The sequence below is a fragment of the Protopterus annectens genome, chromosome 11.part0 (genome assembly GCF_019279795.1).
Source record: "Protopterus annectens isolate FY-2018-M chromosome 11.part0, PAN1.0, whole genome shotgun sequence".
In the NCBI taxonomy this organism is placed as follows: domain Eukaryota; kingdom Metazoa; phylum Chordata; order Ceratodontiformes; family Protopteridae; genus Protopterus; species Protopterus annectens.
Genome location: NC_056745.1, coordinates 1,179,783,264 through 1,179,800,801, shown reverse-complemented (window position 1 = coordinate 1,179,800,801; position 17,538 = coordinate 1,179,783,264). Strand labels below are relative to the sequence as shown.

Genomic DNA, 17,538 nt, shown 5'->3' with positions numbered 1-17,538 from the left:
AGTCATGCAGACGATACCTCAGATTCATAGCTGGCTCAATGCACTACCAATTCTCTGCACTGCCCATTGGCTTATCTACTGTGCCCAGGGTCTTCACAAAATGCCTGGCACCAGTAATTGCATTTTGCAGACAGAGAGGAATACCAATATATCCTTACTTGGACGACTGCCTTATTCAAGCAGAGAACAAGGACATACTACTACAGCATCTGGCATTTGTAAAAAGATTATTAACATGCCTAGGATACACAGTAAACGAAAAGAAATCAAAACTTGTACCCTCTCAAGAGATAATATTCCTGGGTGCAAGCTTAAATACAACTGCCCAGATGGCTTATCTTACGCCAGACAAACAAAGGCAACTGACTACTTATTTCAAAATGTTGGCAACAAACACCCAGTTAACTGCAAGAAAAATTCTGCAGGCTTTGGGCTTCATGGCATCCTGTATTCTGCTAATTCCATATGCAAGACTGCATATGAGGAAACTACAATGGTATCTAAAAAGTGTTTGGACTCAACATTGCCACAGCCTGGAAACAATAATTACACTCATTCCCTGCCTGCAATAGGAGTTTCAATGGTGGGCAAAGGCCTGTCACCACAACAAGGGGCAGCCATTCACCATGCCCCCCAGCCAGGCAGACATTGACAACAGATGCATCAGATTATGCCTGGGGGGGGCCCACATGGCAGGAAGATGTATTCAGGGCTCATGGTCCGCAATCCAAATGCATCTACATATCAATCAAAAAGAGATGCTAGCTGTTCAAAATGCCCTGACAGCCTTCAAGGATCTACTTCATCCAGGACAACTACTGATCGGACAATACTACAGTCATGTGGTACATAAACAAACAAGGAGGCACACATTCCTACCCCCCTTTGCAGACTGGCCGTGACTGTGTGGGACACAGCATTGACTTATCAAGTGCATCTGCAAGCACAATTCCTGCCAGGAAAGATAAATACTCTGGCAGACGAACTAAGCAGAAACCTCATGGATCCCCACGAGTGGAAATTGGTTCCACAAGTCGTCAATATGATAACAAGGAATTGGGGATGCACGGACATAGATCTATTTGCCTCCCCTCACAACTGCCGACTACAGAGATTCTGCACAAGGACTTAAAACAAGCAAGCATTGAAAGTAGATGCTCTATAATTCAGCTGGGAAACCCTATCAGTTTATATCTTTCCTCCTCTGCCTCTCCTCCCCAAGGTACTCCTACAGGTCTGACAAGATAAGCCAAAAATGATACTGATTGTCCCAGACTGGCCCCGCCAGCACTGGTACCCAATCCTAAGGAACTTGACTCAATGCCCAGCATGGACATTACCTCAAATTCCTTACTTACTGACCGAACAAAACAATCAGCTCCTGCACAGCCAACTCAGGACCTTAAATCTGGCAGCATGGCGGATAATGTAGCTTTTCAAAGCACACCTCTCTCTAAAGTGGTTATGGATGTTATCTTGGAGGCCAGGAGGCCCAGTACCAGAAAATCTTATGCAGAAAAATTGAAGAGATTCTGTGCTTGGAACCAGGCACAAGGAATTGACACGATTGTACCAAATATCCCTCAGATTTTGCAATACTTAACTGAGATGCTGGACAAGGGCCTTTCCTTTTCATCAATTAAGATTCATGCCTCTGCCATTTCAGCTCATTACAATACAGAGCCACTGATTTTTTTCTCATCCTTTATTAAGGCAGTACCTCAGAGGAGCCAAAAATTTATGGCCTCCATGGAGATCACCAATACCATCATGGGACCTCAATTATGTCTTGGAAAAACTCACTCTGCCTCCTTTTGAGCCAGCCGCTACAGTTGATATAAAATTTTTATCATTGAAAACAGCTCTGCTCTTAGCAATAACCTCTGCAAGACGAGTCTCAGAGGTACAGGCACTCATGGCTGTGGAACCTTTTATCATTTTCCATCCAGATAGGGTTTCTCTAAGGACAAACCCCACATTTATGCCTAAGGTAGTGTCCAGTGTGGCCCTCAACCAAACTATTCATTTGCCTACCTTTTATCCAAACCCACAGAGTATGGGTGAGAAACTTCTGCATTCTTTGGAGATACACAGACAGCTGCTCTTCTACTTGGACAGAACCAAAGCTTTCAGAAAGACTGAGCATTTACTGGTAGCATATGCTGCAGGATTACAAAGAAAGGCTATCTCAAAGCAGACTATTTCAAAGTGGATAGGTCACTGCATTTGTTTATGCTATTCTCAACTTGGCAAATCAGTGCCTAAGGGCATTAGGCCACATTCAACCAGAGCAGCAGCCACTTCAGCAGCCTTCCTCAGAGTAGTGCCAACAAAAGGCATTTTAGAGGCTGCAACCTGGAGTTCAGTGCACACTTTTACAAAGCACTACCACTTACCACTCTACTCCAAACCCAGGGCAGGCTTTGCCACTGCAGTACTGCAGGGCCTCATAGCCGCTCCTAATTCTATTTAGTTCCAGCCTCCCAACCTTAGCTTTGGGATTCAACCCAATTGTAATAACTGCAACCGTGAAACATGATGAACATAGTATAGTTGTGTACCTACTATAAATGTAGATGTTCGAGTGTATTCACTGTTGCAGTCCAGTTTACCCACCCACCATCCCCCTTATCTTTGCTGGACCTTATCCTCTATTCTGTACAACCTATGTGGTGTATTTGCTTGTAGATGAAGAAAAATTGTTACTTGGTGCATGCATGCTTTATTGACATATTTTTAGCCTACCCTTTTGGGGGCACCTGACATCTGGAGCAAGAAAAACTGACAAAACCTAGACTTTGGAATTCAGGCTGACTGCTGGTAGCCTGCCAGCAGGATAACCCAATTGTAATGACTGCAACAGTGAATACACTGTAACATCTACATCTATGGTAGGTACACAACTGTACTTTTCTGTTTGTGCTGTGTATAGAAGCCTTAAATGTGTAGCTCTGAAAAAAAACTTCAAATCCGGCAATCCCAGTCTGCCTTTTTCTATTGGAAGAATCAACTTATCCCACTTGACTCTTGCCATCTTCCAATCCCAGATAAAATCTTTGAGCTCTTTATTAATTGCTGTCCACAACTACTCCTCTGGTTGATAAAAATATGCCTGACCTGTGTATAAGAATAAAGGGAATAAAAACATTTTAACTGTTGTCTTAGTATCCTTATCCATATAACGGAGCTTCCAGTTTCTCAGATTGTTGTACTATCTTTTGTTTAATCTCTTCCCACATATCCTTAGTTGCCACACTGGAATCATTTTTACTCCATACTCCTAAGTACTTTATCATGTCCCCATAAATATGGATATTGCTGAACCAATTCATTTGTGGGTACATAATTTATGGCTATTGCCAGCTTTATTAATTTTGTCTTCTGAAAAGATTTGAAACTGTCTTAAAATGTTCCACAACACTGAAATGTCCTTTTTCTGGTTTTATCAGGTATAAAATAATATCATCTCCAAACAGAGCCAGCTTTTCATGACTACCATACAAATTATATCCTTGAATTTCTGAGTCCCTTATTTTCTTTGCCAATGGTTCTAAATGTAATGCAAATAAAAAAAGGGAAATAAGACACCCCTGCCTGGTTCCTCTGCTCAAGCAGAAATTATCAGAGAAGAACCCACCCACTTTAATTTTCACCTCTGATTCCTCCTAATCAACCTTATAATTTTATCAGAGAATGCAAATGCTTCCATTCCCTGCTCATAAAGTCCCATATTACTCTGTCATATGCTTTCTTTGCATTACGACCCACCAGCAACAGTGGTATTTTCTTACATTCTATTTCCCTCTGGATCGTCAGTGTTCTGTTAATGTTATCAAATGGTTGCCTTCTCTCCACAAACCACATTGGTCCATATCTATGAATTTTGACATGACTTTTGCTATTCTTTTAGCCATGATGGACGTAAACATTTTATAATCATGGTTTAGTATTGAAATAGGCCTGTATGAAGATGGATCTAATGGGTCTTTACCCTGTCTAGGTATTACAGCTACCACTGCTTTCTTCCAGGATGTCGGTACTTCTCCTTCTCTTAAAATACTGGTAAACAAACCCTTCCAGATCTTTCAAGACCAGCGGCACGTAACAAACTTTGAAACCAAAACACAGGAATGGCAAGCCAAGCTGAGTCAGTACAAAATCAAAATGTACTTTTGTACTATTTTGTTGTAATCTGATGAAGTTTGCTTTGTAAGCAAACGAAAAACGCTTCATTGTATTTTATTTTATTAAACCAGCAGTTTGGACTCAGCTTGGCTTGCTGTTCCTGTGTTTCCTTCCAGATCTTATCAGTTTTTTCCTTTCTAGCTTCCAAACTTCAACAGGAATACAATCTATTCCTTGGGACTTTTCCTGTGGATTGGTTATGCATCACCATTTTTATCTCATCTCCTCCTTTCCTGTTCTTAATCTACCTCTAACCTTGGCATATTTCATTTTTCCATAAACATTTCCATTTGTAGCTTTTCTTGATTTACGTATTTCTCTGCTTTATACAGACTTTCATAGAATTTTCAAAGTATTTATATTACCTCTATGGGATCTGTTATCTTCCTTATTGTAGGCTCCCTAAGCTTGGTGATGGCCCTTTCTAGTTTCTGTTGCCTGAGTCTTGCTAAAAGATTTTGTGCTCTAGAGTTATTATCAAAAAACAGTTGCTTAACAGCAATCTTTCTAAACTCCTGCATATTATTGAGGTAATCCCTTTATTTTCTGTTTAGCATTCTGCAGTTTCTCCTCCTCTTGTTCTGTGAGAATCCCCCCTGCTCTGCAGTACTTTAACATTTATCAGTCCCTCTAAATAATTGTTGCTACATCTTAACCCCATCTCCCTTCCTTTTATTTCCACCCTATTTTAAACTTCACTTGAATTTTATCCCACTCCCTAGCTGTATTTTCAGAAGAAATTTCTTTCTTCTCTAATAGCTCCTGAATAATTTCTATCACCCATTCCTTAAATTCCTCTCTTTTCAAAAGATAGATGGGAAAGCATCAGTGTCTCATTTTTATTTCATTACCCTTTGTTTTTATTTTAGTTATTAGTAGCGCATGATCTGGAATAGTTATTGTGTGCGTGTCAAGACTTTCAATTAAATGTACATGTCCTGTAAAATGTAGATTTTGTCTAGCGTAGTCCAGTTTTTGTATCTTGGGAATAATGTGTAAATTCACTGCAAACTCATAGTACTGAATTCATATCTTCCAAGCCCAATATTTTCATAAATTTCTTCAAAAATCTACCCTCCTTTGTTATATTTTCCCTTCTGTACCCCCAAGACAGATCTCCACTGCTGGAAATCAAATTCCAGTCCCTACCTATAAGTCACAATCCTTGCTGAAAGCTGATTATTTCACGTAGAATTTTCTTAAACCCCATTATAGCAGTTTTGGGTGAATATAAATACATGCCAGTGTATTCCTCTTCCTTTGCCAGTAGCCCCTTAGTACTACAAATCTACAATTATTATCTTTTTTCCCTCTTCTATCACTATTGGGGCTGCTCTTGCAGTTAATGTAGGTACTCCTCTTTTCCTTTGTCCCAGGTATTCCACTGAATAACCTTCCTGAAAACCTTTCTTTATCAAATTCACATGTTCAGTTCTTTCCAAGTGCATCTTCTATAGCATAGCTATTTGCACTTTACATTTTTAATATAATTCACTACATTTTTTTATATGCATCTGTGGGGCCATTGACATACAAAGACATTACAGAAAGCATCATTGTGTTAAGTTATTATTCCCACCTTTTATGTGTGACAGCTTGTTTTTAAGTGTCTAGTTCCAGCTTTTGTGTTACATGCGTACTCTGGTAGGTTGATCTTTTATACGGTTGTTTCTTGTCATATCCATTTAAGACTATGTCATATCTTACAAAACTTTTAATTTTATTGAAAGCCCTCGAACAAAAAAAAACCCTCAATACCCCCCAAAACCTATTAACTTAATACAAACCCACAAAACTATGTACATCTTCAAATACAAACACACAAAACTATGTACATCTTCAAATATTGAAGTTTTACCCTCCTAATAGAAACGTGTCCCAAACTGACAGCCACACTCACAGACTTGGGTTAGCCTAAAAGAAAGGTTGTCCATAATTAGGCGCATGGTACAGCCTGTGATCTCTGGTTCTGTCTTATCTTTATAGCTCTCTCAGCTGAGAAAACACGTGAATGCTTTCAGAAAACATTATTTCCTAGCCACTTCCTTTATTAGATTGTCTCCATGGAGACATGTGGACTAGACACATAATTGCCACTAAGAACACATTTGTTTGCTAGAAAAAAAAGCTTTATAATATTAAATGTTCTTTTTCATTTACTTACTTTCTCTTAAAACTTGTTACCAGATCAAACTAAGGGCCTTAATCCAGTCATTCCCCTATGCAAGAATGAGAAAAAGTACATCTTTTTTATTTTGTCATGCTCTTTTGACCAGCCTTCTTTTCTTGTTTTACATTGCTGTGCTTACCCATTTCTTAAAACTGAACAAGGAGAAAGAGAGAAGGGAAAAGAAAAAATGGAGCACCTTTTTACATTACTGTCCCCATTACACACAAAAATAATTGAGTAAAACTTTACTTTATAGCATGCAAAGAAAATCATGCACTATAAAAATACTGCTTTTAAGAAAAAAAATGTTTGTTTTACTTAACTTTCTCCCTCCTCTTCCCCTCTCCTAGGTATTTTTCCGAATGTAAATGACATGAAGTAGGGCATATGCTTTAGAGTTCCCTACAAGTTTAACAAAGTCAAACATGTCCAGTGTTTCCAAATTTTCTTGTTCTGTCATGTTTCACAAATCTAACTACTTTGCAATCCCACATTTCTCAATTTCCAACTTACTGGTTTTATTCCTGTTGATCTCCATCTCCCAAATCCTATATCTGCTTTATTTCCAACATACTGTCAGTTATTCTAGTCAACTCATGCTTTTTTTCCTTCTCTCAAACATTTTCCATTGAAACATTGGAAAAGGTTTCACTGGCACAATCGCTGTGTGATCTTTATTATCAGAAGAACAAAAAGCAGGATCTTCTCCTGTTTCACAGCTCATTTTTTGTTGAACAAACTTTTGTATTTCCTCCTTACCATATACTGCATCAAAAAATGATACTGTCCTTCCAGGAAGGAATATTTTGAAGATAGCTGGATACAGCAGTTTGAATCTCATGCCTGCTTCTTGACATTCTCTGGATAGTGGAATAAATGTACTCCTGTTCTTCCTGGTGAACAATGAGTAATCATTCTCCAGAAATGCTCTGTCTCCCATTTTTAGTACTTTGTCCTTCTGCCACAGTTTTGTCTGTATTAACTCCTCCTGCTGGTAGGATTAATGTTTATTATTATAGCTTTAGGTTGCTTTCTCATAACCAGGTTTGGAACATACACAACAATGTGCCCTTTCAATTATCACCTCCTGCTGTGGAATACCAGTCCAGTTGCTTATTTATACTTTCATAAAATTAATACAGCATGTTCCTTCCAGCTCCTCTGGTACAGCAGAAAATCTCAGGTTTGACCTACATGCACTGCCCCTCTAATTATGTTATTTTTTTTAAACATCTCTTCTTGAGCAGTCTCATGTTCAGCCAGCCTTTTCTTCATTTCGACCTCTGATTTTTGCAGTTTTATCACCTCATATGAAGATCTGTTTAAAGATTATTCCATTTTTTCTTGCCTTTTGTTATTTGAGTTGATATATTTCATCAATGTTTCGTTTATTTTAATCAAGTCTGTGTGCAGTTGTCTTGACTTCCAGGAACCTAGAGGAAAGTATTTGTCTGGAGCTTGCAATGCTTTTGCTGAACAGCTACAGTATTCCCAGTCAGTGTTTTTCCTCACCTTTTGTATCTGATTCTCTTTCAGGTTCTCTGTATTTCTTCTTTCTTGAAATCCAGGCAGTGTACTTTCTAGTCAGTTATTGAAATTTACCTGAAAATGTAAGTCCACTGGATTTCTCTGCTGAGTTTGTTTTCACACTGGGAGAGCTAGAATTAAGCTGTTACTCAGTGTGCAGCCATCTTGGAAGTCTCAACACCAGATTGTTAAATTTTCAAGTGGCAAAGAGAAACTAGGCAGAGGTGCCTTGTTGTTTGATATTTATTTGGAACCTCTGACACATAAGATAATGTGATTAATGTAGACAAGATGAAAGCATTGGTGGTTAATTACACACGTATGCATGACTTAGTAAGGGGTTTCCCACATTTGTTGGGGCACACTAAGATGAAGTACCTGGATGTCTGAATCTCCCAAAGGCCAGAGAAGTCTTCTCAGGAAACTTGGAGACAGGTAGTAGGGCAAACTCATCAGTGGCTTATGTGTGGCAGTTTTTGTATTTAGACCATAGAATTCTGGCAATCAAAATTTTTGTTGTCACTCTGATCTTATACACAGCCCAAGCGTTCATTTACTATCCTGGAAAGAAGTTTTGAGGCAAGCTAATAGAACAAGCATTCTTTTATTATCCTGGGAAAAAGTATGAGGATAAGTTAATAGGACAGTGGTATGAGGTTTATTTCAAATAATAAAAAAGCAAAAGGTAAATGGGGAAAAGAGGATTTTGGAAGTAGATTTGGGGGACTTGATAGTCTCCTGTTTAGCACAGTTGAAGGGGGTTGTAAGGGTAATTAATTCTAGTTACATTATTTAATGGAAAGATATGTTGGTATGAAAAGGAGACCATCCCACGGAAGTAGCAAAGTCAATAAGCACCTGGTTGGTGGAGCTGAGGGATAGATTAATGAGACTCTAAAGGAAGTGTTGAGGATCACTTTTTGGCTGTATGAATGTAGGGGCTGGAGTTTTGAGGTTTGGCCTATTGGCCTGGGATTACCTCCCACACCTTTGGAAATGCAAGTGACTGTGAAATGGTGACAACATACAAGAGTTCTTTTTTATTTTTGGGATGAATTAATAGAGGTGAGGAAACAAATGACGTGGAGTAAAATTAAAGGAAAACACACCATAAGTAGTCACAGTATGCTTCTTTACAGGGGGATGTATGATATTTATGTGCAGAATAAGAGGATTCTGCAGAGACAAGGGAGAGCAAGACTGGGGTGGGTTAATGTTCTGTAGCGTGAGAAGAACAAGGTGACGATGAGATAATTGGTAAGATTTTAAGCCATTGCTAGAAGATAGATAGGCAAACAAAGGAATGCAAAAATGTGTATGGGTGAAGGAATTAATGGTAGAATTGTTGGAAGAGGAATGGGAGGAGGCACATATTTTCCCAAAGTGAGCATCAAGAACAAGAAAGTTTAGAATATGTTGATGGAAGTGCCTGCACAAGTACTTCTACACATCTGGCAGGTTGTTTAAGATGTACCCTACGGCAGATAGATTTTGCTGGAGATGCAAATGGGCAAGAGTGGGAGACCAATCACACATTTTCTGGGAGTGTGACAAGCTTAAAGACTACAAAATAGAAGTGGAAATTCTCATGAGGAAGGTAATAATGTGGTGTTTACCCTTAGTAGCATCCACTTCCTGTCGAGCTGACCAGATAATATGGTTAGGGGTAGAGAGAAGAAAGCATTATTGGGGGGGGGGGTTACTATTGCTTTTGGCTAAAATAGGAGTAATAAAATTTTGGAAGAAAGCCCATGAACCCTGTATCAACATTGTACTACAATTAGTGCAGCAACTTAAGTTGTTGTAGGGGAGGATGAGCAAGATCAATCCCAGCAGATTGCAAGTTAGAAAGTGAGGTCTGACAATGAGGTGCCTGGAAAGGATGGGTAAGTAGATCACTGCAATGAGGTAATCAAGTCAACTGGTTTCAGGGAAACCATTGCCTAATAATGGGCTTAGAGCTCAGGAGGAAAAGGGGAATGTGTGTTGTGGATATGTTGCTGGTGGTGTTTCCTACTGTGTGTAGAAAAGTGATTGAATGGATAATGGAATTCATTTTAGCATATTTCAGGGACAGCCAGTAGCTTGAATCATTAGCATATCTATTCCTATCTGGTTTAGGTGTTAAAGTTCTGAAATTGAAAAAAAAAAAGAATGTGAGAGGTCAACATCTTGATAAGTAAGCATTGTATTGACAAAGAGAAAGGAGTGGGGAATCTTAAGTGAAAGACCTGCTCTCGTAGAGTTTTTAGTAGTCTAGAACAGAAAGTGGTATTAAAAAAGGGCTAATTAGTGTGGCATATAAAATATTGTATGATAACTATAGGAATCAATCCGAGGAGGACAGAAGGATTGGATAAGCAGGAGGATCTATGTATGGCTTCCAAATATGCAATAAAGTCTAGAAGGTTTAGGATCTTTTCTTGGAAGTGTTTACATATGTATTTTTTATAGCCAAACAGACTCCAAATTTCTCAGGTAGACTACAGATGTTGGCAGTGCAATGGGGAAGAAAGACATAATTGGAATGTTGGATGGACAAATAACAGTATAGAAGATGATGTACAATGTTTGCAACTAAAAATGTTCAGTATGTTTTGTTTTCATTGATATAAATGCATGATTGCCTATGTCATAAGTGATAAGTCAATAAGGATGTTTCTTATTTGCCTAATTCATAACAGATAAGTCAATAAAGATGTTTTTATTTAAAAAATATTGACAAACCTTATCCTTATGAAGCTATTGAAGGTTGTCAGATCTAGTATAGTCTTTTGCTGTTCTTCGAGAAAATCTTGAGTAGAAACCCATGCCTATGTCCAAAAGGAGTACTGACAGACTAGTCAGGGTAACAACAGTTAAATCAGAGGTAGAGTTGCCTATTATGGCCTTTTGGGGTGTCTGGTGTTGGTCATGGACTTGGAAAGCAAATTTCTGTGGTGTAACCTGCGGAGTCTACTTCTGCCATCCATTTATCTGCAGTGTCATGATATCTCTACTTCACAAATGGAGATAGCTTCCTCCAATAGGTTGCAGATCCAGGACAGGTGGCCCATTACGTGACACTAGAAGAAGGTAGCCTTGCTGAAAGGTTCTTGTGACTGCTGTTGATTTTTGCAGTAGAGTTTTATTTTTTTTTTTTATTTCACGTTTTGTTGTTATCCTGATTGCTTTCTGTTAAAGCGGCTCCAAGAATGGTAATTTGTGGTGTATATGGAAGAGTATAAAATGCTTGCTTTACATTTCCGTACTACAGCCTTTTTTCTCCAGTTGTTTTAATGGTTTTCCAAAAGAGGAGCATACCAAAGGGTTCTATCCAGAGGGTCATATAGCAGTTCAGCCCTATTATCTAATAGGAAAGATTTGGTCTTTAATTTGGAAGCTGTACATAATAATTTGGTTGAAACTGCTGATGTAATACTAGTACCCCAGAATCCGAAACCTGCTAATTAACATTCAGCCATATTGTGTCTGCAGCCTGTGCCAGTTTTATCATTTGCCACTTAAGAAATACTTTTACCAGAACCTCCAACTGTTTAGCAATCTCAGTGTGGTACTTTACCGTATGAGTGATCATTATTGGCCCTTATTGCTAAAGCGGCAAAAGTACACATTCCCTTTCTAGATCCATCCAAGGAGTCTATGCTTGTTTATCATTAAGAAGAGACATCACGGCATGTTTTTTTGGGTCTAATAGAAGGATGTAAGTCTGTAACAGCAAAGTTATGCACAGGGTTTAAATATCTTGCTGCTGCACCCTGTTGAATCGTTTGAGTTTATTTGTAGTGTGTGAGTGAGAATCAAGTTCCAAAGAAAGCTTTGTGTAAATATCCTAAAAAGAATATGTGAAATGCCTGCTGTCGTCGTCTTCTTTTCGGCTTTTCCCAGTTAGGGGTTGCCACAGCGGAACTCCGGTCTGCTAATGATTGGCAGTAGATTTTTACGGTGCTGAGGTGCCAGCCCGACGACCAACCTTCAGCGAAGGCACTCCCATTCACGCATGTCTTTCGAATGCCACTCGACCACAGGCAGGACATGTAGACTCCACACAGAAGGTGCTCCAGCTGAGAATCGAACAGGAGAACCTCTTGCTGTGAGGCAACAATGCTACCGCTGCACCACCGCGGCTGCCTGCTGTGTCACGTTAAAATATTGCTGCACAGACCCATGTAAACAAATACAGGAACTTCCACTGATGCCTAGGAAATGATCTCACTCCAAGTTGGCTAAACCTTGGACATCTTATCAGACTCCATGCCAAGTAAAAATTGACCAAAACATATTCTGGCAGCTGCCCCCTAGCATCCAGTCCCTGGAAGTCTGTACTGTAAAAGAAGGACATTCAGGAGGAGAATAGTAGAAGATTTTATTCCAACGCAGATGTCAAACCCCTGGTTTCCATGGTAGGAGAAGTCCTTTTTGCAATCATAATTCTTTCACTCTCATGTGCCATTTTGACTGCCATTTTCATTTCAGAACAAGCATTGGGTGGTAGGGGAAGTAGTCAACCTATAACAGATGAATTCCTATGGAGTGAGAGAGCTACTTCATGCACAGACTGCCAAAGGTTAGGCTGCAGTAATGTGCATCTTGTCAGACTTGGGCCTCTTTTCACCCAGTTCTGTTCTTCCTTTATGGTAATTTCAAAGAACTGCTTCCATTTTAAATGTTTTCCTTCCACTGCTCTCCAAATTTATTTTTCTATTATAGTAATTTAGAAGAATCAAGAGACGCAGTAGTAGAATTATAAAATGGAGCAGAGATTGTACACAGGAGCCTTCTTTGTTAAGGAATAGTCTGTAAAACAATCGTAGGTCTCTCTGATAGTGTTTTTGTTAAATGTGGCACACTAGTCACAGTTATTAGAATCATGTTTTTCCGTAAACAAGGTAATAACATTTTGGCTGTATTTAATGCCTGCAAAAGTACTTGTTATGCTTATCCTGACACACCATGAGGAAAAAAAGCACCCGAAGTAGTACTTTTTTAAAATTAATTTCCATTTATCACCAAAATACAGTACTCTGTCAGAGCAGGATAATTTCGTTAAACTACTTTTGGATCTTAACCTGCAGAAATTACCAAAAAATTGCTTGAAGCTAATGGGCCTGTACTGCTGTTTAGTTCACGAAAAAACATAACCAAGTTGCCCACTTGGTTGCTTCCTCTTTATAGCTGCAATCCATTTAACTGCCATGGCAAAATGTTGTATCTGTGTATCAGCTAGCATACTTGATTGCTAAATGATCTGGCAGGCAGCCTAAACTCTTCTGAAATTACTGTGTTATATTTGGAATTCCTGCAATAGTGATCTGTATTCTGTTCTGTGTTCAGGTAAGTGTAATTGCTGATTCTGTGTGCAGTTCTTCACTGTACATTCTGTGTCTGACCTCATTTGCTTGGTATGTGCCTCTTGATAGCCACATTCAGCGATTTCCCCTTGCTTGGAGGTTCTCTGAGTCTGTTCTTGATTGAAAGTTTCATAACGTGTAGAGATATGTGCTTATGTCATGCATGTAGATGTTGCGATTGCAACCGTTTGGCTAGCAGCAGTCATGTACATGATACTGATCGCCTTTTTCCAGAGGTGAGAGCAATAAAAATTGTTTTTTCAAGGAGCTAGTCTTAATGATAGCTATTATGTGACTGTTCTACTTTATTTTCAAATGGAAGCAAAACATTCTGGCTGACGTTTGTGGGCATAACAATACACATTTACAAGTTCATGGTTAATTAAAGTTAATCTCATTATCAAAATATCCAAAAAAAAAATCGTAGTATCCATCTCCTTTGACGTAGAGGAATATAGCCATTAATATGACCCAGATTTGATTAACACATAGGCAACTGCTGGAACTGGCAGGGAAGGATGGGAGTGCTTGTCCTGGTGGGGTTGGGGGGTAAATATTCCCTTGGAAGAGGGGTATCAGATGCAAATGCAGCCTGGGAGTGTGTGTTTGGCTCACCAAGCTCTTGTATGGTGGTGGGCTTCATAAGAGGGTGGATAGGAGCATTTAAATTTATTTTGGAAAGCATTGTGGCCCCTTTTATGTGTGGGTTGCATGTTCCCTTGCTCAGGTTGAGGTGTTAGGGACTTCCACAAAACCCCAGTGGGATGCCTACATGATGGATCCAGTGGCGAATGAGTTGGCCAGTCGATGCTTGGCAGGTAGCTTGGGGGGGGGGGGGTATAGGAAAATATACCGAAAAAAGTGTACAAAACAGAAATAATCAAGTATTTTAGTAACCAGTATGCCTTTTTTTTTTCAAAAATTTAAATATGAATTAATTTGTATTGAGATAAAATAGTTATTTTGTCATTTCCACTCTAATCAAGACTTCTTTCTTTCCAGTGTTTCTGTTCCAGTTGTCAGCCTTGAGAAGATCCCTAATCTGGTAAAGTCAGAAGCCAATATTAAAATGAATTCCACCACCACTACCATTACTACTACTACAACTTCCACTGTATCTTCATCCACTAGTCCGGCTTCTGCAACTTTAGTTAAGCCTTGTTTGGTATCAACGACTTCTAAGTCCATATCGCCATCACCAGAGAAGATTTTAAATGGCAAAGGGATTTTGTCTTCTCCATCTTTAGCTAAGAAATACCAAAATGGCACTAGAAGCAGTAATAAATCATACAAAAGACTTTCTGGTGAGCTTTTCTGTAACTTAGCCTGCAGTACACTAGTGTGCTTGGATGTTTATGGTATGTAACAATATTTACATTTTCTTTTACAGTTCTGTTAATCTGCAAAGAGTTCTGCACATTTTTTGCTTTGGTTTGCAAGTATGCCTTTTCTACTGTTTTTCCATGCACAGTATTAAAAGATCCAAGACTGGGGACCCTACTTTGCAGGTCTTATAAAAGGTTAATCCTCTCTCCTGTTCCAATTTGATGTTTTTTTTTTGAAATGTCTATGTTCAAGACATGTATTGAGGTCATCTATCACTTGAGAAGGGTGAGCCTAGCCCCTGATCCTGCAATTTCTTCTATTTATTTTTATTCCACCCCACAGGATTTTCCCAATGGTCCACCTTCATAAGCTTTATGAGCTTGTTTATTTCTCCCTAGGAGTGAGAGACAGGCATCCCTAGACTGGGCAAGAAGTCTATTGCCCATTCTTTCCCATTTAGCGGGCCTTGTCAGTGTATTTGCTGCCCTCTAAGGAGTTTTTGTCCCATCCCCTTACTCCCAATAGTCAACTTGTAGACTTGCATTCGCTACCATTGACATGCATGTTCCTATCCATGCCTCCCTTGATTCAGCCATGCACTGCTCATGCACCACAAGCCTACCCAGCTGCTTCTGTGAGTGATTATTTAGGGTTTCTGAGTGTAGATTGCGAGACCGTTCCCGACAAGCTACAACGCCAAAATCAAAAGGTCGCAGCACCGCTAGCCACTAGAGCGGTGCAGCCGAAAGACATACTCTGTGGGAATCAACACAACACAGAAAACCGCCACATCGAGACGATCCTTAACAAAAGTAACCGGGCTGTTTCCTGACAGTGGAAACAGTCACTGTAGACAAGCGATCGTCGGGAAGTTGCAAAACAAGTAACAAATAAAATAAGCATACCTGCAAGTCCCACAAGGCAGAAAAATCCCCAAATCACTCTCCATAGTAAAGCGATGCTGGGGGTCAGGTGCATAAAGGGAAGAGCATCATCACCACGTAATGACATCCAACGAAGCTGAAGCTGGTAGAACCAGAAGCACATGCACGCAGCCACACTGACCAGTATCCTAGCAATGGCCAAAGTGTGGCAGTCCTACATATAACAATTCCCCAGATTAGCTCATAACTGGACAGCTATGTAGAGTATGTCCAGAGTTTTGCCTCACATAATGTGGCCATTACAAATACAGTTGTGAGTTCCCAACACACTAACGGAGGTTGACAAAACAGAAGTCAGATAAGGAATGGCAGACATGCAAGTTTCAGACCTCATACACATTAGAGATGGCATGCTAATTCTTAAAACCTGTTCTGTCACCGTACAACGTCTGTATGCCCAAATAGAGTCCCTGTGTCTGGGCTGTAGCTGTTGTGCTAGAAGACATAGGGGATGAAATGCATATCTACACATATAACTACATAAGTAACAGTCGGCCCTTTGACCCCACAGTATAATAGCTACCAGGTGAAGAGGAATGTGGACCCCTCTAACATGCCAGACCACAACACTGTCTACAAGGCAGAAGACAACCCTGGACATTACAGACTACCGAACAGTACAGTAGCAACCACTGTAAAAAGTATAACTGACACATAGGGGATGCAGAGTACATATGGCACACATTGGAGTATAAACTCACCTCACCTACCACAGCACATTGTAGAGCACTGGAGCAGCATGTGTGTAACGTGGAGGTTGATAAACCCATCCTATGGCAGTTGCCGATGGGATAAACATATATGTAGAGGCATGTAGGCAGGAAGGAGTACTATACAGGGAAATATCCCTAAGTAATGTCAGTATCTGAAAATGAGATTGGGCACCATACTCTGGTCAAGACAGACAGCAGGGTGCTAAAGGAGACCTGTGCAGTAAATGCAGTGTCAGTGGTGTAAGTATGCTTGTCAGACACCTGTTGAACTGCATATCGTTGTCTGTCCTAGAGTTGTTTGATTTGGAAGTACAGCATATCTAGCACAACATTGTGTAACAGCAAGGTGGAGTGCATACTACTACAAGGAGTCCATTGTTGCAGACAGTGCTTGCTAGGAATTCTACACCACAAGGTGATGTACTTCACAATTCACACAGGCAGATAGTGGCCTATACCTAAGCATCTTTCAGGTGCTGTGCCCTGCTACACTGGATAACTGGATGCTGAGAGGCCCTCTACAAATGGTGTTGATATGATGGGTACTGTATACGAATACAGCCCAGGTCAGCTTGGCAGCAGATACTGGACAGTGCCCAGCCAACGTGGCAAGCCAATGCTGGTAGTGGAGGGATATTTAGAGCATGAGGTGCTGTACAAACGGTAGTGGGCATGTATTGAGCAGAGAATAAAGGCCGGGCTATCACTGTTTCCCATGATGAGTGGGAAGAACTGCAGAAATCCTTGCCACACCAACATGGGCCTGATGCAACCAGTGCTCAAATGGCTGTGCTGCGTGCAGAAGTATGCCAGAGGGCAGGAAACAGCAATGATTTGCCTAGTCAGGTAATGCAGAGTGGCCTTGGCATGGCAGATGACCATGTGCTACAAGAGACGCCTTGCCCTGCCATCCTCCATCGTAGTATTACCAAAATACAACAGGGAGCATGGGCATCTACGTCCATAACCACGGCAACCTTAATAGATATTGTTGTCCGACATTATCCACTCCATAGTGGTAGCTTTATCCTACCAAGAAGTCTGATATGGATGGGAAGGACTCCATTGTTCTGCTCACTACAGCACAAAATCTGGCAGGTCTGTGCAGATCGGGCATAATACTTGGGGATTGCACATTCCTAGCATATGCAGATGTGTGCCATCAACTGTACACATTACCTGGATCTATTGGCACCCCCACCACAACCAGGATTGTCCCCCTGGTGTGTTGTCTAATGACACAGAAAACAAGAGTCAGCATACAGTAATATGTGGGATATGCTTAAGGGTATGGCTGCAGAGCTGCAGATGTTGGATGCATC

General features: G+C 40.2%; 1 protein-coding gene across 2 annotated transcripts in view; it reads left to right on the top strand.

Moving 5' to 3' along the window:
• Window positions 1–17,538, top strand: part of ATXN7L1 (ataxin 7 like 1) — a 955,929-nt gene that overhangs the window by 497,668 nt on the left and 440,723 nt on the right. For both annotated transcript variants that reach the window (XM_044088532.1, XM_044088534.1), the window contains one exon: window positions 14,236–14,537. In XM_044088532.1, the coding sequence (XP_043944467.1) occupies window positions 14,236–14,537 (302 nt within the window). The remainder of the gene's footprint in view (window positions 1–14,235; window positions 14,538–17,538) is intronic.